This window comes from Caretta caretta, chromosome 11 (genome assembly GCF_965140235.1).
Source record: "Caretta caretta isolate rCarCar2 chromosome 11, rCarCar1.hap1, whole genome shotgun sequence".
Lineage (NCBI taxonomy): Eukaryota > Metazoa > Chordata > Testudines > Cheloniidae > Caretta > Caretta caretta.
The window spans coordinates 35,325,001-35,351,627 of record NC_134216.1 but is presented as its reverse complement, the minus strand read 5'-3'; the positions used below and the strand labels follow the sequence as shown (position 1 = coordinate 35,351,627).

The 26,627-nt window shown below is 38.0% G+C and overlaps 1 protein-coding gene across 3 annotated transcripts in view; it reads left to right on the top strand.

Annotated features, from left to right (window-relative positions):
• FIGN (fidgetin, microtubule severing factor) overlaps positions 1–26,627 on the top strand; it is a 119,427-nt gene that overhangs the window by 92,108 nt on the left and 692 nt on the right. For 2 of the 3 annotated variants that reach the window (XM_048869900.2, XM_048869899.2), the window contains one exon: positions 17,601–26,627. This exon is cut by the window's right edge and continues 692 nt beyond it. In XM_048869900.2, the coding sequence (XP_048725857.1) occupies positions 17,609–19,846 (2,238 nt within the window). In that variant the 5' untranslated portion in view covers positions 17,601–17,608 and the 3' untranslated portion in view covers positions 19,847–26,627. The remainder of the gene's footprint in view (positions 1–17,600) is intronic. The other variant, XR_007359167.2, reaches the window with a different exon arrangement.

The following is a 26,627-nucleotide window of genomic DNA, read 5'->3' as shown; positions in this document are numbered from 1 at the left end:
TTCCAGAATTTACTTCTTTTGGATGGTTTAATACTTGTCACTTATTTTGCTGTTGTTGACACCTTAGATCTCTATTTTGGCATAAATCAAATTTTGACATGACGAAACCTACAGTTTTGTCTCTTTTCACATGCATTATCTCTTCCACGTGAAAAGCACTGCGAAGGCGTGGGCTGCCATTAAATCTTAAATGCCTGCAGTCAACACTAAGAATGCTTCTTTATTTCAGTTTGATTTCCTTTGTCATGAGAGATGCATTTGGTGAATGTATCTGGGAAAGCTTGCAAATTGCCAAAGATTTTTGTAAGAAGGAGCTGAAGAACTTATAGGAAGAATGTAACAAATGTAGGGCATGAAGGCATGAGAATGGTTAAAACCTGTCTGCCCCAGGCCCATCAGCCAAAATCCCTATCCTAGAACGAAAATCATGCTCCAGCTGCAAGGTATATTGAAGATGTAGATCTCTGTTCTTGGTGACTCAGTTGTTTCCTAAGGGACAGATTTGTCCAGGGGAACTTCTACTTGGTGATCACAGTGAGACTACTCAAAGTGTAGAGTATTGCTCATGTGAATAAGAGTGGCAGAATCTGGTCCTAACATAAATCTCTCTTAGCTGGAGTTTGCAGAAAATAATACTTAAAACTTTCCATAATTTCCCTATCCTCTTCCTTATGTTGATAGATGTACAAATTATAGGCGTTGTTTTACAAACAAGCATAAGGGTACCATTACTCATGTGATTAAAACTAACTGTATGAGCATATTGCATTTGTAGGATCAAGCTCCATATCTAACACAGCAACTTCTTTTCATTTGTTTGGATACAACTACCCCGCAAACATATTTTTAATTAAAAAAAAAAAAGTTTACAGAGAATGCCTATGTACCATGCATATAAAAATACACTCTATCTATCTTCATCATGATGCTATACTTGGGAACCAAGTATTGGGGTGTTGTAAAGAGGTATGGTGGGGTGTTAAATCTAACTGAACACTTACACAAGGAGAAGAGTGTGCCATGAGGAGACACCACGTAATGAGGGCAAGGTGTTCTCTAAAGCAACCCAGAGCTGATTCTAGCCGAATACCTGTAACCACAACTAGTGTCCTTACTTTGTGGAGCATGGGGGCCTTTTCTGGGCAATATATCGTTTAAAGTACTGGGAGAGACAGTTTAATCATTTTAAGAGTATGCTGTGTAACTGATCTTGGACGTGCCCAGTACTCGCCAGAGATTTATTGAAAAAAAAACATTTCTAGCATGACTGTCTTTCCCTCAAAAATAGTTAAAATATAAAATAAAGCAGTCATGCTCAGCAGCAGCTTTCACTGATGCATTTAGGGCATTCCTTCTCTTTAGCAATCCAGACCTTTTTAAGAAATGTCATCTCTGATTATTCTCAGTATAAAATGGCCCATCAAAGCTACCTTGGTGCAACCTTACCTCTTAAATATCAGCCTGCAACCTCTAACCGTTTGTTATCAAGTATCTTTTTGTTCAGTTGTGGCAAACCTCTCGGTGTAATCCTCCTTTTGACATAGAATGAACAAGATGGGACAGCAGCCTTAGGAATTTTTTGTTAAATCACAGATGTATTTATTTAAAATGTTTTGGGCTAATATTTAAAAATTAGCATAAAACTGGCGTATTTTACCACACAAAGGTAATCAGATTGATTTGGGGAATACTGATGTGTAAATGAAATATTCTAAAGTAAGGCCATGGGCCAAATAAAGGCCAATATTAGGATTTTGGAGGTACCCAGTGAAGTATGAGGTCAGAGGTCCCATCGTCTCTCAACAATTTCTCCAACCTTTCAGAGCTTCCAGTTAACTAAGTTGCTTCTTTATTCCCGCAATCACCTTACATTTTTCCTTTCTCTTTCTGTTATTCACCCCAAATCTTGACTTGTGTGATAGTGTATTCAAAAAGTAGCAGATACCACAATTGTTATATATCAGTTTTGGGAACTAACCTGCTATTTGGAGTGAGTGGGGTGGCATGAACTTGGGTTGGGGACCTCCTGGCATAGGTGTTGGAACTAGGGGTGCTGTGGGTTCTGCCACGCCCCTTGACTTGAAGAGGTTTCCATCATGTACAGGGTTTACAGTTTGGTTCAATGGCTCTCAGCACCCCACTATAAAAATTGTTCCAACACGCCTGGATCATGGATTTCCCAAGACCCAGTTTTTTAAGAACTCCTTTAACCATCCTATTTTCTAGTAGTTTTTTTCTCTCTCTTTCTCTAGCTTGCACACTCTAACTCTGTCTTTTTGGTTCAGCTTTAATGCTGAAATAGAAGGCAATTGTGGTTACACAAATAGGTACAAAAGGAAAGAGCATATATGGCAGATCTAGGGGAGAGATGCATTTGATTAAACCAATACTACAGTTCATGGAAATCCCATGGCATACCCCATCTCCCTCCATGAACTGGGCGGTAAGGTTTATAGAGTGTAAGGTGCAAACACCTGCATATTGCTTTTTCTGTTTTCATCTCTTCTAAGAACAGAACTAAATTCCAAAATTCCTCCCAGCTGCAGTACAGTGTGTGACTTTTGGGAAGATATGCCAATTTAGAGTAACTTAAAGGAAGTGTATTCAGGATTACAGTCAGTGTAGTCTGTCAGGATCGTGTACTTCAAGAATTTCCTTGATGATACACGTTTTTTCTGAGTTCCTTTTCAAACATAGTTGTGTCATTGTTTCCAGACATGAGCAAGAGAGGAAGAAATTATATATTGTATTGTGTATATACTCCAGACCCAAACATTGTATTTGTAGATTTTTCAATATCCATTATAAAAAGTAAACATAGAATCCAAAGTATAAAAGTAAGGAATGTATTTCACATCTCATACTTCAGGGCATAAGGTAATTGGCTGTAGAGGTCAGGCAGGAATTCCCCTACAACCCTGTGTTGAGCAATACACAACTGTCTATCTGCATTATGTTTTTTATTGGGTCTTCATTGGGTATTTTTAATGGCAATGATACAAAGATATGCAAAAATAAATAAATAAAAACTAGATGGACAGGCATCAAATACAAACTTCAAATAATAGAAATAAAAATCAGGGACGACTATCCTGTCCTCGGTCCCTCCCAAACCTGCTTGTGTATATCTCACTTTCACATTTAATTTACTTTATATATAAAAATGTTTCCTAAAACATGGAATTCTTCAGTTTTGTTATTTGTAAGACGTTTCTAGGAAACAATTTTTGTCATGATACTTTGCACCAGACTTTTATAACCGGAACACAAGAGCTTTTTTAACCTCCTTAGGCGCGTGGGCATATTGTTAAATAAGGGCATAATGGGAATTAATGTGGGATATTGTCTACTACAACAAAGAGGATTCCAGACCTGTTGCACAAACATTCTCATCTGGTATAGCCAGACTTTTGTGCTGTTATGCAAACATATCATATTGTAAATGGTGCACCACTAAGCCTGTAGGCACCAATGATACAAGTATGAATATTTCAGAAGGTATTGGTCACAGAAAGTTTTGTCTAGAATTGTTGAGGCCAGTGTTATTCCCTCTTTAAAACAATAAGTCAAACATCTACTGGGGGAATGATCACAGTACACCAAATAACCTTCAACACTATGTGAGATGGCCCTATATTATTTTCCACCCAAAAACAAACAAAAAAAAAGTAAATCCAGATAATGCCATCTTTAGTAGGAGTACAGAAATGTCCACAAACAGTCTGCAACGCCCCCAAGGCTCTGCAGAAAGTGTTGGTGAGCCAGGTGGCACTCTTTTCTATAAAGGCTACATTGTGTCTGTTAAGTGAAGCCTGTTGTAAGGGGTAGTACAGAGGTTCACTCCCCCAGGGGAAGCAACTTGGTTGTACGCTTGGAGCTCCCTGGATATGCTGGTGGTGGTAAATAATTTCTGCACCTCTGTAAAAAGTGACCAGCAATCTCTGCCTACTTCTACCCCCTTTTGGACAAGTTGCTCCCATGCTCCAGCTCTTCCATGACCACAGCAGAGCCTGTAATTCCAGCCTGCCTTTATGCAGGCAGTGCAATGAGATGGTGAGTCCTGACTCTACTCCTGCATGGCTATATAAAGGCCTACCCAGTCAATACTGAATTAGCGATGCATTTCATGGGAATTCCATGGCATACCCTCTCAACATGATGTTAAGGAGGCACTGTGCTACCGAAAATGCTGTCTTTAGAGATGGGATTTAAAGCATGGGTCCTGGCCACTTATGTTCATTAAGAGTCCATGGCTCTTTTCATAAGAGGTAGATAGTTAGCCTTAATGTTCTGGGAAAATTCCAGATGGTCTGCCTGCCTATGCCTACAGTTTCACCTGGATTATTCACTTCCTGTCCTAAACTGTTGTGTAAGGCTGCTGTGTGGTAGTAAACAGATATGGCATTGCATATTGGGGTAGTAATATTTCAGTGGTGTTAATACATGCCGATAGGGCCTGGTCCTTCAACTATAACCCTAGCAAGTAGCTGTGTAAATAAAGTTTCCATAATCAGGCCCGGAGGACTCAATGCTCTCAGATGCTAAACCACTCAATTCCTAAGGAAGACAGGAGCTGTGGTTGCTCAGAATCTCACACGATTGGATCACCTACATGTCATAAGGTTGGTAAAACACTTACAGGTCTTATATAAAAAGTGTTATAGCCAGGCAAGTTTATGATTTAAAAATCCGTATTACAAATAGAGAGTAAGTTCATAGCCCAAAAGTCCAAGGAGGTGTCGTTTTTATTACATCTGGGAGTGAGGAAGAAGTTGCAGTGGAGTATTTTTTCTCTCTATGTTAGAACCAGGTGAAGCAGATATAATGATGTCTAAGACATTTGGTGTGAATTTTCAGTTCCCAACTAAAACCCTGATTTTAAATTACTTGTAGACCAAGATATCTGCTGTAATACTGTAGTGAAGGATTTATTGATAAGTAATTGACAATTCAGAGCATCTGTGCTTTCCTAGTCAAATCAACAGTAAAAAACATATGTTCTATATCTTAGAGCATTAGGTTGTCAATCATAAATGATGTGAAGTTTAATGCATTATTCAAAAGTATATGAGGAGGCTCCAAAGAAGCTGCAGGGCCTTTATTAGCTTCTGCTGTCTGTATTAAAAAAAGGAAAAGAAAAGTCTAACTATGAAAGACTTAAAAATGCAGCATTTGGGATTGTGCAATAGTTGGATGCACTAGCAATTGTTTTTGTTTGGATTTGACTACAAATGCAGTTCAGACTTAAGAAACTGGAAGATATTTTGATCTGATAGCTATAAGAACCCACATGGGAATGAGTCCCCCCCCCCCCCCAACACACACACTACTTTGTAGTGCAAAGAAGTACATACCACAAAATCAGATGAAACTGGCATTAATTTGGCAGTCTCAGTTCTCATAGCTCTATTGATTCAGAAAGCTGCAAACAGATATAAAGGCTTATTGGCGCCAATTAAGATTACTGACGTTTTGGGGGTTAGGATAAATAAAAAGGTGTTATGAGAGGAATCATCCAGTAATAGAGTTCCCATTAACATCTTACCATAAAGTTCTGATATAAAATCTGAGATCAAGGGAATTAAAGTCTTCTGTAATTTTTTGGTGGTTCCATTATTGATCACTCATCTTCTTCATATGTAGGGTGACCAGATAGCAAATGTGAAAAATCGGGATGGGGGTAATAGGTGCTTATATAAGAAAAAGTGACTGTCCCTATAAAATCGGGGCATCTGGTCACCCTATTCATATGCTTTCTTCACAATGTCCTGAATGCAACTTCAAAGATTCTCTTTGGTATAATTTTTAGCAAGCAAACCAATATTTACATCATGGTATGTTTTGTCCAAGCGTAAGAGCCCAAAGGTACCAACAGTCTGCTGCATTTCTTATTTATAATTTAGGAACACGTATTATGTCAAGCACAAATAAGTCTAATGAGAGAATGAAATCAGTGACTATTCCCTGAATCAACTCTGTGGATTTTTAATTAGCATAGATCTCATACGCTCAATCCATTTTCTGTTGTGTCTGCGTTAGAATTTGCAGTGTGTTTAGTGTGGGGGTTACTAGTGTACAGAGAGTGGGTATCAGGCTAAATTGAACTTCCTATTGATGACAAACTTACCTCTCACTGATCATTGTGTTTTATGAATAATGTATGTCACAGTGTTACATTGTCTGAGCTATATTTTTTCTTTTACTGTATGAGCATGGTTGTTGGCTGGATAACTACAATGAGGCAATGGCATTTGAGGTATCATATAGAAAAAAAACAGCATTTGTTATTTTCTTTAGGGACATAAAGCAATTTGCTGGCTCTTTCATATAAAGCACTTTCAGCTGTTACTGTGAAGTCAGCACTGGCCAATGTTCCTTCAAGTATCACTTCTTAAACTGTCACTTTTGTTCATTATCACTCAGCTAATGACGACAAAATTTATTATTTGTATGTTAATGACTGGAAATTGTTTACAGATGGTATGGGTTGGAGTACACAGTCGAACAAAGACAAGAGGAGTGAGCAATTTGCATGCCTGGTAGAGGATACCTGACTCATGGTACAATATGGATCCCCAAAATAATCCTGATTGATTGCCATGTAGGACAATTTTTAAACCATTCTAAAATTTTCTCTGGAAATATTAACTGCAATTTAGCTTGAACATAAGACAAGTGTATATTCAAATACACTTGGAAAAAATATTGCAGTAAATCTAACATCACAGCTACTGATTCCTTGAGCTTAATTATGACACTACTAAATGTGAAAATCTATTCAGTGCTAGGAACACTTTTCACATTACATTCACGCTAAAGATTGGCTGTTAAGAGCTCATTACTGGTAGTTTTCTAAAGAGCGGTTTATTAAACACTGTTACCTAATAAGCATCTTTGGTGGTGCAAATTGCTGAAAACAGTAATGAGTCTGATTAGACTTCTTTTCAATTACGACAGCTTGTCTAGCAAAAAAGAAAAAAAAAGAAAAAAATCTTTCCTTGATGCTTTGGAATCTGGCTACAAGGCACTACATGGTTTAAAAGGAAAATGCCACCTCTGTGTTTCCTTTCCACAGTTCAGTAATGAATAGAGAATTGTCCAAGTAGCCATCCAATTTATACACTGGAAAACTGGATGGACAGCACTGGAAGCACAATCCTGTTTGCTTAAAATTTGCCAAAGCTATCTCCACTAATATACCTAAATAGGGTCATTCTGAAGTTTCCTCTGCTTCCTTTTGTTTAAGAATGGAAAGCCATAAATGAGAGAGAAAATTGAAATGATTCACTCCTAACTGGTTTGTAGAGGTTGTGCATTCCTCTGATTAGTCTGATATAACTTCCAATTGTTTCATCTATAAATCTTTTACTTGCTGTCACAAAACTCTTGCAGCTTTCAGACAGCCATGGCCATTAAAACTAACTTTTTTAAAGCAGTGTATTTTCAAAATGTTTTTTAAAATCTAAGATTCATAAATGTGTGTTTGTGATGTCAGGATGTTTAAATGAGTGTTCTTTAGCTTCTAAACTGAATGAAGGTGTAAAATGTGTTATCTGTATTTAATGGCTGACTCCCCTATTAAATCATTTCTGAATATTACTACACAAATGGGAGAGGATGGTTAATATAAAACACCTTTAAGTGATTAACTGTCATTGCTGCTGTTTGGTTATGCCAGTAACATTCTAATGCTTCTGTGGGTAGTGGATACAATTCAGTGTTTTTTATCCTGTTAAGTATGTGAATGTTTTTGGGTTTTTTTTAATAATACTGTTTGACATAAAACTGGATAAAAGAAATGCTCAAGTAAAATGTGGAAGCAATTACTATGACTGAAGATATGATAAAAGAAGAACACAAAGACTTGCACAAGAAAGATAGAGTGCAATGTTGCTGGAGAGAATATGAGAGACATGCAGAGCAAAATGAACTAAACTAGTGCAGTAAATGTTAGAACTCTCTGTGTAGAATTTTATAAAAATAAAATTGCATGTATATTTTCAGTGATGAGCATATATTAAGTATGTGTTACAGATACTAGACATAATAGAATTATATTAAAGTTTGATTATTATGTAATCTGCAACATAATTGTTTACAAAAAAGCCTAAAGTAAAACAATAGTGCATGATTTTCTCCTCACTTAATGGCATGCTGATGTAGTACCATGGATGTCAGGGGTTCCTCCTGATTTACACCAATGTAAGAAGAGAATAAACCCCATAAACATTTTAATTGTAATTCCAATATTAGCAAAAAAAATCCCTTTTGGCTCTTTTGTGATGTTGAAAGGCAATTTCCACGTCCATTCTACCTTTGAAATCCTTACAGTTAACGGATCTGTATATTTCTTGATGGAGAAGGACTTTCATAAGTGTGCATGATCAAACATCCAGTAAAATACTGCAATTTTTGTTTTTAAAACATCACACACACACACAAAGTGCTATTATTCGGCTATACAAATGTGTGCTCATAGTGAGCTTTGACATGTTAATCAGTGGAGCTTGACTTTTGTTTCCTGCAGCACATTTTAAAACTATTTCATCATTAGTTGACTCCTTGCACAATAAAAGAGTGGACAAAATTATAGCAGAAATAACATTGCTTATGGTGGTTTAAACTGTTGTTAGTGTGCAGCTAGTTCTCGATTAGATTCTTGGTTTGTGTCTTGGAGGCTGTTTACAGAAAAAGTTGACTTAGTACATTTGTTACAAAGGGGGATGACTTTTCTTAATCATCAAGTATAGTTGATTTCTTTCTTTTTTTTTTTTTTTTTTTAAGTGTCTTACTTTTCCTCCATCCCTTTACACACTCTGTGCCTCAAGACGTGGCTCAACTTTTCCTCTGCAACTGAACTTTGCTCCTTTGAGCAGGGACAAACAGCACAAAACATGAAGAGTTAGTGTGTAAGCTTTTCTTTCTTTCTTTCTTTCTTTCTTTCTTTCAGAAGGATAAAAAAGAGTTTGGTTTATCTAGAGTTGAATCCCTCAGTTAAGATGTCCTCTTCATTCAAAGACATATGTGAAAATTATCAACCTTACTTAACAATATTGTCTAGTTCATGAAATAATGCAGTAGTCACCTAAACAGTAAGCATGCAAATAATGAGCTCTTTCCCCATTTTTTAATATTTAATTCAGAAATCTTTTATTGGCTGAGCAAAGAAGAATTTTTGGAATTTATGGAATCCAGTAACTAAAGGCTTTAAGTGGGGGAAAGATTTAACTTAGTGTTTCTAGCATAACAATTTTCTTTCATTATCTTTTTGCTTTTAATCTTGTTTCTCTATATTTGGGGGTAGCAGGAAGGAAAAGGAAGGGGTCATCTGTACTTATAGCCAAGCCTAGAGAGTGAGCAGTGTCGGGCCTCTGCTTTCCTTTAGAGTGAGGTTAGTGCAGTTCTGCTGCCTTCCTTTGGAAGGAAACGCCAGGTTCCCTGTGCTAACATCATCCCTTATTAAGACATAATCTCTCATTATGCAACATGTTTATATTTATTTTCTTGAACGGAAAGGCCAACTCAATAAATGGGCATGAGAATATGCTACTTATAGCTGAATGGCTATAAGTGTCATTGTGTTTCTTAGAAAGTCACCGTATACCTGTTGTAGCCGTTGCCTGGGCTTAAGAAATGTGAACAGTATGTGTGTGGTAATGGGAAGGAGGAGGGTGGAGGGGCTCTACTGTTGCTGCTAAGAGCTCTCTGCTCTTAATCCTGGGCCATGTCAGGAGCATTCTAAAGCAGTTTATCTTCATATGTCGTCTTGTATATAAGAAACAACGCTAAACCCAGCAAAACTCATTTCATATGTAGCTTTTTCCACAGCCTTCAGATCAAAGTTATTTTCTTCGGGCTGGACTAAATTATACACAGGTCCCAGGAGTGAAGGACACTGAATTAATGCACTATGTCACCCAGTACTGGCTATAGAATATTTTTATCGAAGCCTGAGACACAACATCTCTTTACTATTGCATTAAAAATTAATGCACAGATTGCCAAAAAGAGCAAAATGCATAAATAACAAAAACAAATTTTGCAAAGCCTTTGTACAGTTTGGAGTCACCTTAAGCAGCAGTTTTTTAAAGGCTGGTGTTAGATATTTCTAAATATACATTTAATCGGTATTTGTTCTCCTCTAGCTAATTAGCAGAGAGGTACACTAATCTCAATAAAACAACTGTATATAACTTCCTGTGGCAGTAGGTGTTGGAACTGGCATTTTTAAAAAGGTAGGAATGCACTGTTCATTCTAGGCAGTGCCATGAGGTTATGAGCCCCTATACATTTGATTTTTTGACCCATGTTAGTTTAGTGTATTGGATCAAAATTGACTACAGTTTTATTTCAAACTTACTGAAATTGATCTTTGCCTTTGCAGACTTAGGGAGACCAGGTCCATGTAGGCAAATCTCTGGAATTAACCCTCTCTAAATATACACAAAGCTATTTGGGTTTAATACAGGACAGTGACTGAGATTTAAAAAAATATCATAGTGGTATAAACTGAGGCTTGCACAGTTTGCTGCTGATGTTAATTGGAAGTAAGGATGCAAATTTTTCTAATATAACAAAAACAAAGTCTTTACCATTATTGGAATTTTGGTCTTAAAAGTTGGACACTGAATGCAATGCCCATTTCTGATTGTTGATATTTAAACAGAGATTGATTCCAAATATGTTGAAAAAGGCATGATATAAATGAGTGTTAGGATTCAGCGTCCCTTAAAGCTCTATTTATCCTGCACACAGTTTGTCTGAATAAAGCATGTTCCTTTATTGCAGTTTAACCCCATTTATCCCCATGCACTAGTACTCACCTGTTATTTACACAAGGAAGAGAAGGTCGAGACTGCAGAACAAGGGGAGTGCTCTTTTGTGATATAGAACATACATATTCATTAACTCTGCTGTCCCTATGGGCACTTGTCGTATGTTCTGATGATCTTCGTATGACAAAAGGAAGTGGGGGTAAAAGGGGAATTGCCTCAATGGGTTGAAGATAACACGAGAAAAGGTAAAAGACACACCATGACAAATGGGCTACCAAACAGTAACTTTAAAAGTAAACTAGAAGCTTGTACCAGAAGAAATACATGTGATCTGTGATCAATAGCAGTGTATATACAGAGCAAAATATTACAGATAAAAACATAATTAGAAAATCAGAAATGGACCGAAAAACCTAGATATGAACCTCTAGGAACTCTGAGAAAATTTAGCTCTCGATCTGAGCTTTGCATATCTAGCCCATCATTACTGAAAATCCATGTTTCTTCCACCTGCTTGCTAAAACACCAATTCAGGATTCCGTGTTTCCCCTGCAACAACTGATGGCATGACAAAGACAAATAAACAGCGCAAGTATTACTTCTAGTCTGGTTTCAGGGGGTGCTGTTTCTACACTGGCAAGGGAAATATTGGATCCTGAACACTAGTCTTGGAAAGGAAACAAAGCAGGAGATTACTTTCAGCTATCCAGTTTAAAATTGTTGTGTGTGTTTGTTTAAAGCTCCAATTTAAGTCAATGATAGCTTAAGTGCCTACTTCAGTGGGAGCAGGATCAGACCCTAAGTCTGCATATGTGTGTGTGTATATATATATTGCTTTTCAGTACACCAAAAAATAGTATCCAATAGTATATTCTGCTATAATCAGTAAAAACAAGTCTTACCAAATTGACTATTATAGTTATCAAAATCCCTGCAGTTACACTGCAATAGTTATACTGCTTCTCATGTTGATGGAGGCATGAATTTTGCAGAAGGGTTGTCAGGTGGTACATTAAATGATCTAAAGTAGATTGTGGCAATGCATATGTATTCAGTGGACAAAAAAAGGACATTTTTCTTACAATTACAGTGGCGTTTTTTGTGCACTTGTGCTTTCACCTAGCACCCACTCAGAAATTATTTTTGTGAGTTATTATTTGTGCAGCACCCACACCTTGCTAGACTGTTTACAATTATGGCCTTTCCTCTGAGGAACTTGCAATGTAAGATGATAATGTACAGATGCAAAGAATCAGAATGGGTAACAACAAAAAAGCCGCATGTATGAATGGTAGTGTGGCAAAATGTCTTGTAATACCAATTTTTTTTCTTCCTTATTATGCAGTTGTTTTAAAGGAGCCTATGAACACTTTTATATGTGTAGTGGGAGTAGCGTTAAGGGAGCACTTGGGTTTGTAGAATTATTTGAAGAAATGCATCTTATATTTGTGTGTGTCAATCTTGCGTGTAAAAAAGGACCTGACAGATACGTGCATAAATGGATTCACCTACAGTATGTAACAATAACTAATCAATGCAGTTACAATATAAGGCAGGGAATATTTGGCTGAGAACAAAATACATTACACCTAAGGGACATCACCACCATTACAGATAAATTGATATTTCTGAATTTGCATAGAAAGAGGTCAATTCAGTGCATAAGTAATACGTGTTGTCCACATTGACTGTTATTTCTCTGTCCATTGGTCTCTGTCTATCTTTTTTAATTTCATAGAGCTTTTGATGTCATGGGATCTTAACTATACCTGCTAAAGAACATTTAGTCAGAAACGCCTTTGTGATTTTTTAAAAGCGCTGCTTTATGTAAATGAGAAGGAATGGGGGGGGGAATAAAAAGTAATTTGCTGTAAATGTATTGTAATTTGCAGTCGTGAGGTGTGAAAGTGTGATTTAAAGGAATAATCATTTGACAGTATTTAAATTAGATAATTGGGACACAATAGTTTGAAACTACAGGTTCTAAGAATCATTCTTTAACCAGTTCCAAGCTCCCAAATGTGTTGTGTATTTGTAGTTGTTTTAACGTGCTAGTGACTTTAGGGAATATACACATAACAGAGCTAAAAACAGTATGGTTTAAAGAGCGGTTGGAATGGCACCTATTAGGTGACAGTTGTTCTCAGGACATCTGCTAACAGTTGAAGTTTAAAAACCTGATCTTGCTCCCATTGAAGTCAATGGCAAAACTTCTATTGACTCAAATGGAAGCAAGGCTGGACCTTAGCATGAAAATACGGACAACACTTTAAAATCTTGTTTTCCCCAGGTTTACATCATGTGGGCCCTGGCCTTGCCCTCTGATCGGCATGGGTGGAGCCTTGTGTCTGTGCAGCATCCCATGAAATGAAGGGGGTTCCTCCTTCCTCCTGTTTAAAATAACTAGTTAGTATATGTTTTTGGTCTCATGTTATTTTGAAGGTTCAAGACAACCCCACACCCTGCCATCACCTCAATCCCTGCCATTCTTGAAAGAGTTGTAACTCATTAGAATTGTTGGGATATGCTGAATCGTAAACTATTTCTTCTCCCTGCCTCCCCTGAAGTGATACGCCTTGCTAAAGTTTCTAATACAAATCTCATATTGAATCAAGAGAAAGGTTGTAACATAAACTAGTCAATTAAAGTTCAAAGGAGGGGTGCTGCTTTGCATTTATCTCTTAGTGGGTCCAACCCTGTGAGATGCTGAGCTCTTTCAACTCCCATTGAAGTCAATGTGGATTGAGAACACTCTGCACCTTACAGCAGACACTCAGTATCTTGAAGGATTAGGCCCCATATGTGCATCTGTGATGCCTAGGAAGAACTTGGACGTGTTAAAACACTGCCAGGCTTTAAATTGCAGTTTCCTTATACTTATTCCTTATTGTCAGTTAATTTTGTCACAAAGCTAGCATTATTTGCATATAGTTTTTATCTGTAAAGCTGAAATTGCAAGTATACTTCTGCTTTATGGAATTAAGTGTATAACACTCTGAAAGTCTTATTTAATAAGTTTTGCATTTTCAGATTAAATACATAAAAGCAGAAGGAAAAAAAGAGTGATTAAACATTGAGTAAAAACGGAATTGTATAATAAAGTTGTTGGCAATGATAATTATTCTAAATGTAGTCCAAACAGATCCAGCTGCTTAGAATTATGGAGGAGAAATCTAAAATAATGCTGTCAAAAGAAAAATAAATGCTTAGGATTTTTAGCACGGTACCTGCTGCTTATATATAACATGTTAAATTATCTTAAAAGCAATTTTCTGTTAAATAGCATTCTGTATTTAAAGAATTGAATTGTTGCCTTATGCATTTTGCTGTCCAGATTAATACAGTTTACACACTTATTTCATAAATGTAGATAACATTAGTTGATTCCTAAGTTAGCATGGGTTTAAAAACATATAGCCTTACTTTGCTTGGTTTTATTTTCACTAAACATTTAAGCAATTACAAATATGCCCCACGAATGACTGCTTATTATTTCAGAATTCAGAGTATGTTAAAAGAATGCAACTTCTAACTACATTCTTATTAGCTGACTTTACCCTTTGATATCAGCCTTAGCATGCCTAAAAGAAAACACCAAAAAAGCTCTGTCAAACAAAAGAGAACAGAACAAAAATAATGCTCCCACAAACACCAAGGAGCTATGAGGGGAAAAAAAGAACACATTTGCTCACCAGAAAAAGTGCAAATTGCATTTTTTATTCTGACTCATAAGTTTGACCCTTGTGATCACTATTTACAAAAGGAGTTAAGCAACAAAGTTTTTTTTTTATGCTCATTCAAATTAATGTCAAATTGAGGAAAAAGCTCTTTGTGCCCCCAGGTCCAAGACAGCCTCGTGGACTTCATATAAATACATATTTCTTCAGTGTGTACTAATATAAAGTAGGTTTCAGAGTAGCAGCCGTGTTAGTCTGTATTCGCAAAAAGAAAAGGAGGACTTGTGGCACCTTAGAGACTAACCAATTTATTTGAGCATAAGCTTTCGTGAGCTACAGCTCACTTCATCGGATGCATGTAGCTCACGAAAGCTTATGCTCAAATAAATTGGTTAGTCTCTAAGGTGCCACAAGTCCTCCTTTTCTTTTTGCTTATGGGACACCGTACAATAGATGTTGTTATACTGTGGCATAGTGAATAGCTTCTTTTATTTTACTAAAGTGGCCTCTCATTCTTTCACTTGGCAGTAAAGGCATTTTGCCCAAATTACAAAATGCACATTCATTAACTAATACACAAGTTTTGCCCAAACTGTCTGCAAAAGTAAAAGCTGTGTCCGTGCCCATTTTACTTTATCTTTCTCGTAACTTTCACTGCAGCTAGCTGCTGAATTCTTTTCCAAGACCCTTTCTCATGGCAGTCATTCATGTGTATCTAGCGAAGCATCAATCTACTCACGTTATTGTGCATCTATATATAACAGAACCCTTCTGTGTTGTGGTAACCTTTCAAGCCCAACATCACAGAACATTGATAACACACATATATATCTAAATATTTTACAGTGCGAATGAATTTGCATGTCTTTTAGGCAGTTTTGTGTTACAGAAATGTTAATATATTTTCCTTTTAAAAAGGTTGGAAGTAAATCCCACAATCCTAGGAGAATTTTGGATGCTGGCTATTTGCGATTAGCTTTTGGCGATTTACTCTTAAGATTTCTAGCTGAATTTAACAAAAGTATGATTTCTGAAAAACTGCTGCTGGTTCCTCATTAAAACTACAAATTTCATAACTGAGTGAGATTTCACACAATTACATGATACATTTCTCCTTTTAAAATGCAATGGTTGAAACATCAGAAACAATTAGCAAAAAAAGATTAAATTAATTCCAAATGAAAGTAATCCATCTGCCAATAACTCAGCCTCAGAACTACATTTGTCAAAAGAATTTCTATAGGCTACAGGGTAACTGGATAATGGTTAACAGGCATTTTTCTTCAAGTTGTCATAAGTGCTTGAAAAATGGGGAGGGGGGATTAGGGGCGGATAGAACTGGGAAAAAACAAACAAAAATCCCACCAGACCTAATCAGTGGCATGCTCGTGTGGAATGAGATCTGCAGTATTTGTACTAATAAAATATAAGGCTCAATTAAGCTTTACTTTGCAGTTTTCAGGCTAAATTTAACTGATTTAGTGATTTGCAGACGACTCCTAAAAATAAATAAATAATCCAAATACATATTAGTGCAACTGCAATAAAATATATTTTCAAATGAATCCTGTTGCTTTCTTCATTTATTGTGTAATTACTGTAATCCTTCCCACCTTGTTTTCAGTATTTCTTAATCATTAAGTCGGAAGCATGACAGCAGTGCCAGCCCTGGCGTGATTCTCTTTGACTAAAACCTTGTAAATTAACACAATTAGCACAGCATCATCCTGCTAATTAACTTCCAGTGTCTGGTGCAGCGGTTTTGCAAACAAGGAAGAGAGGGAGTCAGAAGGGAATAAACATGCCATTCTGTTACCAAACTGTGTGCTGTGTTAGGTTTAGCTCAGTGAGGCTAAGCTGGCCATGTCAGATGCCAGAGTCAAGCAATGAAGAGCTAAAGGGGTTGGGGGGAAAAACAGGAGGGGGTAGAAGCTGTCAAAATAGACTGCAGTAATTCAGAAGGGAGCTAGTGCCACAGATGCTTCATTTAGACTAGGCCTCCTCCTTATCAGGGAATCTGTGCCAGAGGGCGCAAGACTGTTTGCAAAAATCACTTTTGGTAATACGAGAGAGATTAAGGTGGCCTATTTGATACAGCTGTACAAAAATCAGGAACTGTCTACCATACACAGGTAAGAGTTGGAGGGGTTATTATAATACTTGTAAATTGCTCTTACTGTGTATGATGGATTTAAAAAATCATCCCATTATTTGCGAGATGAATTGCTTTAAAGGGATAGTCACACAAGCACATTTTGTTATTTAGTTTACTGTACTGACAGGGCTGATAGCCAGCAGTGTGTGTCACCGAACTTTTAGGGGCTAGACTGCATTTCTTTTCTTTTTTCGGTACCCTGGAGGCTCTGGGGTGGGGGGGAGAAAGAAAAAACAAGCAAGGAGACCGACAGACAAGTAATGCTTGTTTTTTTTTCCCAGAGCCTCAACAACAGAACTGAGAGGCAGAAAGGAGCCAGTTGTAATTCATACCGAGTTGTAGGCTTTGTGTGATGAAAGCGACGGAGCGCTGCCTGGGAGATTGCTTTGCTGCACTCCACGAAGCAGATTTGAAACTGTCGTGGACCACTTTAGATGAGAGTTGGATTATGGAATGACCTGCTATGTCTGTGTCATATTGTTCTGCGCAGGGTGCATTATACTGTGCTAACTAGGTGTTCAGTACCAAATAAGAGAGGTATCCTAGATGTGATCTGTCAGCTGTGTCTCATATTTTTATATTGGTTAAAATATAAAACTGAAACTGTGATAAGAGAAGACAGAACAGTTGGGTATCTTGTATGTTAACAAAAATCCACACTCTGGGTACTTAAAATATATTGGGTCTTGTTTAATTACTTTAAGTAATCTGGCTTTAAGAAAACAAATCTCCCCCCCCCCATCTAAATTAGCAAAAGTACGGCTGTGTGTGTGTGTCTATATTAAACAAACCTGACTATTGATAGTGTTTTACAAAGACATTCAATTGCATGTGTAGTGTGATTTTTTTTTTTTTAAATCTATAGTATAAATACAGTTGTCACTATGCAGGTAACTAAAGAAATATAAACAGATAACACTTTTAAAAATTCATTTTCAGAGCATCTGAAAATGGCTCAGACCACTGTTAACTGTGTTTTCCCCCCAACCCTAGGCTTGAAGATGCAGTGGACGCCGGAGCATGCACAGTGGCCAGAACAGCACTTTGATATCACTTCGACTACCCGGTCTCCTGCTCACAAGGTGGAAGCATACCGTGGACACCTGCAGCGCACCTATCAATATGCCTGGGCCAATGATGACATCTCTGCTCTGACTGCCTCAAATCTATTGAAAAAATATGCAGAAAAGTATTCTGGTATTTTAGAAGGCCCAGCCGACCGACCCATCCTTAGTAACTATTCCGAAGCTCCGACAGCACTGGTGAATGGTCGGAAGAATGAAAATGAACCCTGGCAGCCTTCTTTGAACTCGGAGAGTGTTTATCCTATGAACTGTGTCCCGGATGTTATTACTGCCAGCAAAGCTGGAGTAAGTGCAGCCCTCCCTCCAGCAGATGTCTCTGCCAGTATAGGGAGCTCACCTGGGGTGGCCAGTAACCTGACAGAACCTAATTATTCTAGTAGTACCTGCGGAAGTCATACAGTACCTAGTCTTCATTCAGGACTCCCATCTCAGGAATATGCCACAGGATACAATGGATCTTATTTACATACTAGTTACAGTAGCCAGCCAACACCTGCACTTCCCTCACCTCATCCATCCCCTTTGCATAGCTCTGGCCTCTTACAGCCACCACCACCGCCACCACCAGCCCTAGTCCCAGGGTACAATGGGACTTCTAACCTCTCCAGTTACAGCTACCCATCTGCTAGTTATCCTCCTCAAACTGCTGTTGGGCCTGGGTACAGCCCTGGTGGTGCCCCACCTCCCTCAGCATACCTGCCTTCAGGAATTCCTGCTCCTACTCCTCTCCCCCCTACCACTGTACCTGGCTACACCTACCAGAGTCACGGTTTGACGCCCATTGCACCATCAGCTCTGACAAACAGTTCCGCAAGTTCTCTCAAAAGGAAAGCTTTCTATATGGCAGGGCAAGGAGACATGGACTCCAGTTATGGAAATTACAGCTATGGCCAACAGAGATCTACACAGAGTCCCATGTACAGAATGCCCGACAACAGCATTTCAAATGCAAACAGGGGGAATGGCTTTGACAGAAGTGCTGAAACATCATCCTTAGCATTTAAGCCAACAAAGCAGCTAATGTCCTCTGAGCAGCAAAGGAAATTCAGTAGCCAGTCCAGCAGGGCTCTGACACCCCCTTCCTATAGTACTGCTAAAAATTCATTGGGATCAAGAACAAGTGAATCTTTTGGGAAGTATACCTCCCCAGTAATGAACGACCATGGGGATGAGCACAGGCAGCTCCTCCCTCACCCAATGCAAGGCCCGGGACTTCGTGCAGCTACCTCATCCAACCACTCTGTGGACGAGCAACTGAAGAATGCTGACACACACCTCATTGACCTTGTAACCAATGAGATTATCAACCAAGGACCTCCTGTGGACTGGAATGACATTGCTGGCCTAGATTTGGTAAAGGCTGTCATTAAAGAGGAGGTTTTATGGCCGGTGTTGAGGTCAGATGCATTCAATGGACTGACTGCTCTACCTCGGAGCATCCTTTTATTTGGACCTCGGGGAACAGGCAAAACATTAATGGGTAGATGTATAGCTAGTCAGCTAGGGGCCACGTTTTTCAAAATCGCTGGCTCTGGGCTTGTCACAAAGTGGTTAGGGGAAGGAGAAAAAATTGTTCACGCTTCCTTCCTCGTGGCAAGGTGTCGCCAGCCCTCAGTGATTTTTGTTAGTGACATTGATATGCTTCTTTCATCTCAAGTGAGTGAAGAACACAGTCCAGTAAGTCGGATGAGAACCGAGTTCCTTATGCAGCTGGACACTGTTCTAACTTCTGCTGAGGACCAAATAGTAGTAATTTGCTCCACAAGTAAACCAGAAGAAATAGATGAATCTCTTCGAAGGTACTTCATGAAACGACTTTTAATCCCACTTCCTGACAGCACAGCGCGGCACCAGATAATAGTACAACTGCTCTCACAGCACAATTACTGTCTCAATGACAAGGAGGTTGCACTGCTTGTCCAGCGCACAGAAGGCTTTTCCGGATTGGACGTGGCTCATTTGTGTCAGGAAGCAGTGGTAGGCCCACTCCATGCCATGCCAGCCACAGACCTTTCAGCCATTATACCCAGCCAGCTGAGGCCAGTTACATATCAAGACTTTGAAAATGCATTCTGCAAGATACAACCTAGCATATCTCAAAAAGAGCTTGATACATATGTTGAATGGAACAAAATGTTTGGTTGCAGTCAGTGATACTTCTTTAAAAAAAAATTGAAATGAATGTTGGCACACACACAACCTGCTACATAGGGTATAGAACCCCTTTTCAGTAGTGTTAAAATTGCAAAGGGTACTGGGAAGACTACAGTTATTTTGCATCTAAAGAGTTAGGGTAGACTTGAAGGAAAAGTGCATCAAGCAAGAGCTGTTGATCTGAAAAACCACACATGACAGAAAGCATATGTTGATGCTCAGTTCTGTTCAAGCTAGACAACACTCACCAAGGAGCAAGGTGCAAGTGGGTTGATTTCAGAAGGACATGAACCCTGTGTGTTGATTCCATTCTGCTGTTCTTGAGATTTAGTTGCTGTCAAGTGCCTGAAGTGGTGCTTTATTTTTTGTTTGCCTCACAATTACATTGGTGGCATGTGCTAATATAAAGAGCTTTAACTTCAAACATTATTGGACTAAAGAGATGAACGGTTGTGTTGCGACAGAGAACCAGATTTTTGCTATTCTAAGAGCAACAGTATTCCTCAATCCTGTCTGTTCTGCAGTATTAAACTAAGAACAGGTAAAACAGGGTAATGGTAATCTGGACCTTAATTTCTGCAGTTCATTTCTTTTAATGTTCTGTCTGCAAAAACTCAGGAAAGTGATTGTGATTTGTACAGTACCTCAAAGGAATGTGTTGAAAGCACTATGTACTGCTGAGAGTTATAGGCTAGGCTTCAATGTTACTTTATATTAAATATGTATGTTTACCTCAACAATTGGAAAATGGCAAAGAAATTACTTTGAATGTATCCAGGAAAATACTGAAGTGTGATATGAATGAATCTTTACAATTTTAAAGTAGAAACAGAAGGATTTCCCAGTGTTAAGAAATGGGTCTTTTGCCAATTTTGGGGATCAGACCAGAGCAGAATAATTCTCTTCATGTCAGTAAACTGGAAGAGTATTTAGTATATTGCTCCTTGATAATTATGTGATACAGTCTTTAAAAGGTGCACAGATGAAAAGAGAGCCACTTAATCAGTTTATATTATCATCTGGAACGGTTAAACATGAGATTTGGTTAAACTATGACTTCAGGCATTTTATTTCTTGGCTCTAGTTGTAGTTTTGTGGTTATTTCGGTAAGGCTGAAGGGAATGGAATCATTGTAGGTCACTGGCATAGCTCTAGTTACAGGACTGTTCAGAGCAATGCAGTAGACTGTGACCAAACAATAAAAATAACAAAGCAAAACTGAACCCTCAAAGTACATTTTTTCCCCTCGCAAACTGTAAAGTTTAGTTTTTATTGTATACATATGGCTCCATTGTCCTTACTGCAATCTTCATTTAGTATCTGTTAGAAATCTTCCAGGATGGATTGTGCCCACCATTATTTCTACCTCAGTTTTGTTACATTTCTCTTGGAAAGCAAAGTAAGAAATAGAGCAAAAAATTAAAGTCAGATTACATTAGGAATGCTAACCTGCTCAACGAGTTTCAGAGAGCTGCTGTTTTCCCTCAAGTCAAGTTTCTCTCTGTAGGTTACATGCTCTCCTTTCTCTCCTCCCCCCACTACACATACTACAGAGTCTTCCTTCTGGAAAGACTAGCCGGCATGTGTGGCATTTTGCTCAATTCTTCCCCCGCCCCACAGTGTCTTTCTTTTTATCCTTTAATGCTTTATGTGCAACTCTTTTCATGACAGCTGACTGATGTTGGGTAATGTCTCTGAACAGGAGCAGAGTATGCTGCAGCTGCCCAAAGCCTCTGCCACTGCATGAGCAGAACAGCCTTGCTTTTTATTTTATTATATTTTGGTTTACTTTAAAGAGACAGTAACAAAACTGTTGCATAGCACTGGCATTGATTGTTTCTGTTAAGTAATGTACATTCAAAACCATTAAATAAATGCACTGAAAAGCCCCAAGAAGAGAGCTACCAATCTGTTACCAGATCATGTTTGTCTTCTTTAAAAAAAAAAAAAAAATTATACAGATCTCAATGTGAAATCACTTGAAACATTTCACGTTTAGAAAGCTAATGAGGGATTTCATGATATTGCTGGGAATTTGACTCTTGATTACTGCTTTCCTTTACCTTTCTTTTAAAATATAGATAGATAAACCAGAGCAAATAAACCAAAATTTAATTTAAGAAGAATTCCTGGCAAACATTTAGTCAATCTAAAGTTTATGTTTTAAACATGAAAGTACCATTTTTAAAACAGTGCCTTTCATTAAGGATACAGAAAGTAAGACTTAAATACACCACCTGCTTTTTCAACAAGTGACTAACATACACAATCATTCTTCTGACCCACTCTTTCTGCTTTCTCCCAAGCCCCCTCTTCTGCCATTTTACCTTCCTTAGTGTTGGTAAATTCTGAGATCCCCATTAACTGTAGGTTCATATTGATCTCACTGACAAGTTTTACTATTGCAGGTTGCTGACTCATTTTCTGTCTTAGACAATATATTTCATGTCTGCCGTCAAGCTGTGCTCACCTGAAAGTAGGGTGACGAGGTGTCCCAATTTTATAGGGACAGTCCCGATATTTGGTGCTTTTTCTTATATAGGCTCCTATTACACACCACCACTACCCTCTGTCCCGATTTTTCACACTTGCTATCTGGTCAGCCTATCTGAAAGGTTCAGGCAACTTTTGACAAACCAACTCTTGTTTAAACCACTTCTGATAAATCCATAATATTAACAGTTTTTTGTGACTAGTAAAAGTAATGCCAAATTCTGGACTGCACGAGTGTATTTTTCCCCACCTTTTACCTAGAACACAATTAAATGAAATTATAGATACTCATTTTGGCTTCCAGCTTTACATCATTATCTATAAAAATACACTCTGAGAAACTGACTGCTGAATTGTATCTTAATGAACATGACAGGCAGGCAGAAAAGCCAATGGGAAGATGCGAGTACCACAAGCTCAGATTCCAGGGGCTTGATTCAACCCTGCAGGCACGGAAGGCTGGAAATTTCACCCCACCGTCTAGCAGCTGCACCTGGGGCTAGGAGGTGAGTGGATTCACCCTTCTCCCAAGGAAGGGTAGTTTTTCTTGCACCTCTGCCCTTCCTTTGAGGTCTTGTTAGAGAGGGCAACCATAAAGTATGGTCAGAGCTCTGCCAGGGGAAGTTCCTTGGAAAATACACTCAGCCAGCCCTTCTCCAGTGTGTTCAGGCTACATCTTCTCCCTTGACAGAATTTAGGGCTGAGCTGGCAACTTCCAGGCCCCTCTGGTTAAATAGGGTTGTGCACGCCTTGTGTGGCTCTGATCTCCTGAAGGCGTGCTTCCAGCCATGAGTGTCCCAGCAGGAATGAAGCAATCCCCAGGACTTGAGCTCTCAAACTTGGATATGTCAGAAAGGTTAAGATCACTTTTGGGCGGGGGGGACAACCAACTTCCTCAGGCTGCAATATTTGCTGGTTTTTGAAAGAGCTTTGCAGGAAGCTGTTTGCTGTCTGTTGCAATTGGTCATAGCTGTGGGTGGGTCATGCTGCAGCTACAGAAGTGCATAAGAGAAAATAGCAGCCAGACGTACAATTTCAAGTACTGGGGTTTTCTTGGATTTTAGGGAATTTGGGGTAAGATCATTAATGAATTACAGCCATATCAGCCTATCAGCATAGAAGCCCATCAGGTCTGCTTGTAGTTTTGATAACTGAGAAGACCATTTTACATCCGCTTATGCACTTTTCTACCGCTGCAGTAACAATTCTAATAGCAGCAACAACAAAATAAAGTGGAGGAATATTTTTGCAAGCTGAAGGATCAATATCAATTCAAGGGTTTTTTTATAATGACCTTATGTGAGAGACAAATGGAAATACTCTACACTTCTGGCATGCCTCTCTCCAAAATATTTAGAACATTAGTGATGATATTGAAAAGTTTGCTGACTGAGCTGATCAATGGAATGTGAAGGCAGTTTACTTTAAGGCTATTTACTTTCACACAGAATATTTATCTATTAGTCAGTTTGTATTCCACTCAACGGCAGATAGAGGGGGCAACATGTTTTCTTGTGTGTTTCAAACCCATGATGGAGAAAATAAACCATTCCACTAAACTACGTAGGCATCTGGGAAAGCGATGCCAGCTGCCCAGAAGCTAGGCTCTGTAAAATAGTACAAGGTCATTTTACATGGGCTTGCATAGTACGTTGCTATTCAGTTTTCAGAAGAAAATAATGTTGTGTAAAACTCCAAATCATTCCAATCGTTGTTTTGTAAACTTCAGTATATTTACATTCAAAAGCAAACTTTGGAATCCATACAGGGTTTCCACTATCTGAAAGTACATACAGCTTTAGGTATAAGCCCATGTGTTTCTACTGTCTGAAAATACATACAGCTTTAGGTATAAGCCCATGTGTTTCCTCTTAACCAGTGTATCATCAGCTAGAGTATATTGTATAAAATTGAAGGATACATGTCATCGTAAAATGAGGCCACTGAAATAAACTTCTAAAATTCTCCTTTCACTTACACCAGTGTGAAATGGGTATAACCCCAATGACTTCACTGGAGTTTCACCCAGGAGAGAAGAGTTAACTCCAAAATGTATAAGCTATGTCCGTTGGTTTTTCATCATCAGATCTGCAAGCTAACATATATGCTATTTACAGCACTAACTCCCTTTCATCTTGTATGGGTGCCTATGTGTATATAATATTTATATGTACATACACACCAAGTCCAAGTAATATTTTTGTCTCTTTCCTTTGAGAAGTAAACACTTTCTTTTTGTTTAATTGCCTGCAGAATTATGTGAAGCACATTCATAGCCATGGCGGTATTAGTATTTCAAAATTCAAAAAACAAAACAAAACAAAAAACCCAGCTGTACTGGTGACTAACCAATACATGAACTGAAGCTCATACTCTGCAAAGACCTTTGGTTGACATTCGATTTTGAACCTGCCAGATGCATTTTTGTGAACCAGGGATACTGCATCTTTAATGAACAAGTCTCTACTCTTTCCCCTGTTTTTAAATACAACACAAGCAGTGTAGCACTAGGCACTGCAATTGTCAAAGACAATTAGACTGAAAGCAGGAAAATTTCACCTCCCTGTCTCAGTGATATGTAGAATGTCGGCAGTGTGGGTCAGCCTTGCCACAGAGTTGTGTGAGAATATGTGAATCAGTCCTATAGAATGTTAAATATTTATAAAATGCTTCTGTACTACACCAAGGTTGGGAGCAAATTCATTCCTTCTTGTTGTCTTATAATAGAAAAAAAGAAGCAAAAGATTATTTCCAAACCTAAACTTCGTGGAGTTTTTTTTTCTATTTTCTGTTTTGTTGTTGTTTGTACTTGTGATTTATATACAGTCGCTAGAAACTTTTCATTTGCTTTTTAAAAAATATTTTTTTCATCAGATGTGTATTCAGACCTTTGTTCTTTAAAACCATTGCTACCTCATTGCTACATATTGTACATGTAGTATTTATTTGTTGTCTTTTTTTGAATGTCATGCATTTCGTAAGAAAAAGACTTGTCCTTGAACCTGAACAGTCTACCTCAGAAAGACTGTCTTTACACTGAACAGTATTAACATCCTAAACGATAAGACGTATTAGCGAAGTGTGGCAGGGTAGATAATGCACAAGTACTTGGGATACTGATGGACTTTTAATTGTACTTATAACACAAGACTGCTTAAAGGAACTTAAAGGAAATTATGCACTGTGTAGGTCTTCATCAAGGTCCCATTTTTGGCATGCTACAAGAAACTGCAGCTTTATTTGGCTGTACCCTTCTACGAGAAATTTTAGTTGTTTCAAGCATTCTTTTGCATTGGCAATCTGGCTACTTTTTTTTTTATATATAATAACCTATTCTATTGACTGAGGTACAGTACTCGGCTCTTAAATTTTAAAACAAATTATAGTACTTACAATTATTTTTATCTGCAGTCTTCAGTGATGTAAAGTGTCTCACACTGTAATTCTGTGACTCCCTGTATAATTAATGAAAACAAACTGTAGTTGTAAGAGTCTGTGCAAGGTTTTAACATAAACCAAAAAAACAAAAAAGGCACTTCCCAAAGGATTTAACACATATGGAGTCAAGGTGCTCACAAGTTCTGTAATCAAAAGTATTTATATTGCTGATTCTGCTTTATAAACATGTATTTTCTTTTTGAAATATTGTACAACTAATGGCACATTGGATTACTTTGTATGAAGTATTTTATATTTTAATATTTATTTTTGCATCAGTCCTCTCTCTCTTGCGCTATTTTTTTTTCCCACCAGCTCTACATTACTGTAGGAAAAGAACACATTAAAAAAAATGCCGAAAAGAGTCCACCATCCAATCGATGAATGGACTTTTGAAGTTGCTTGTCAGCAAATTGTGGATATTTTACAAAAGCAAATGAACTGTGACAATCCACAACTCCCACAGATGTGAATTCAGAAATGCATCTGAAAATCCTGGTATGCCTGACAATCTGTTCTTTAAGTTCCATTAACAAAGTGGCATCCAATCCTTTCACTTGCAGTTCCTTGCAGGAGTGTATTGTCTAGAGGCTGTCTAGTAGTGATTAAGAGGTGGGGATTTTCTTTTTGTTTGTTTACTGTAGTAGGTGAGGGACACCATATTTCTTGTCAGCTAATAATGCCTGTCTGAGACAAAAATTAAAAAAAAAAACCCCACAAGTAATTAAAATTTCTGTGCACTTTTCTTTCCTGGCCATATTGATTTTATTTGCTTAAATTGAAACAATACATTGGGTTTGACCAGATTTTGACCCTTCACAAGAAGAAAGGACCTATGTAGTACATGTTT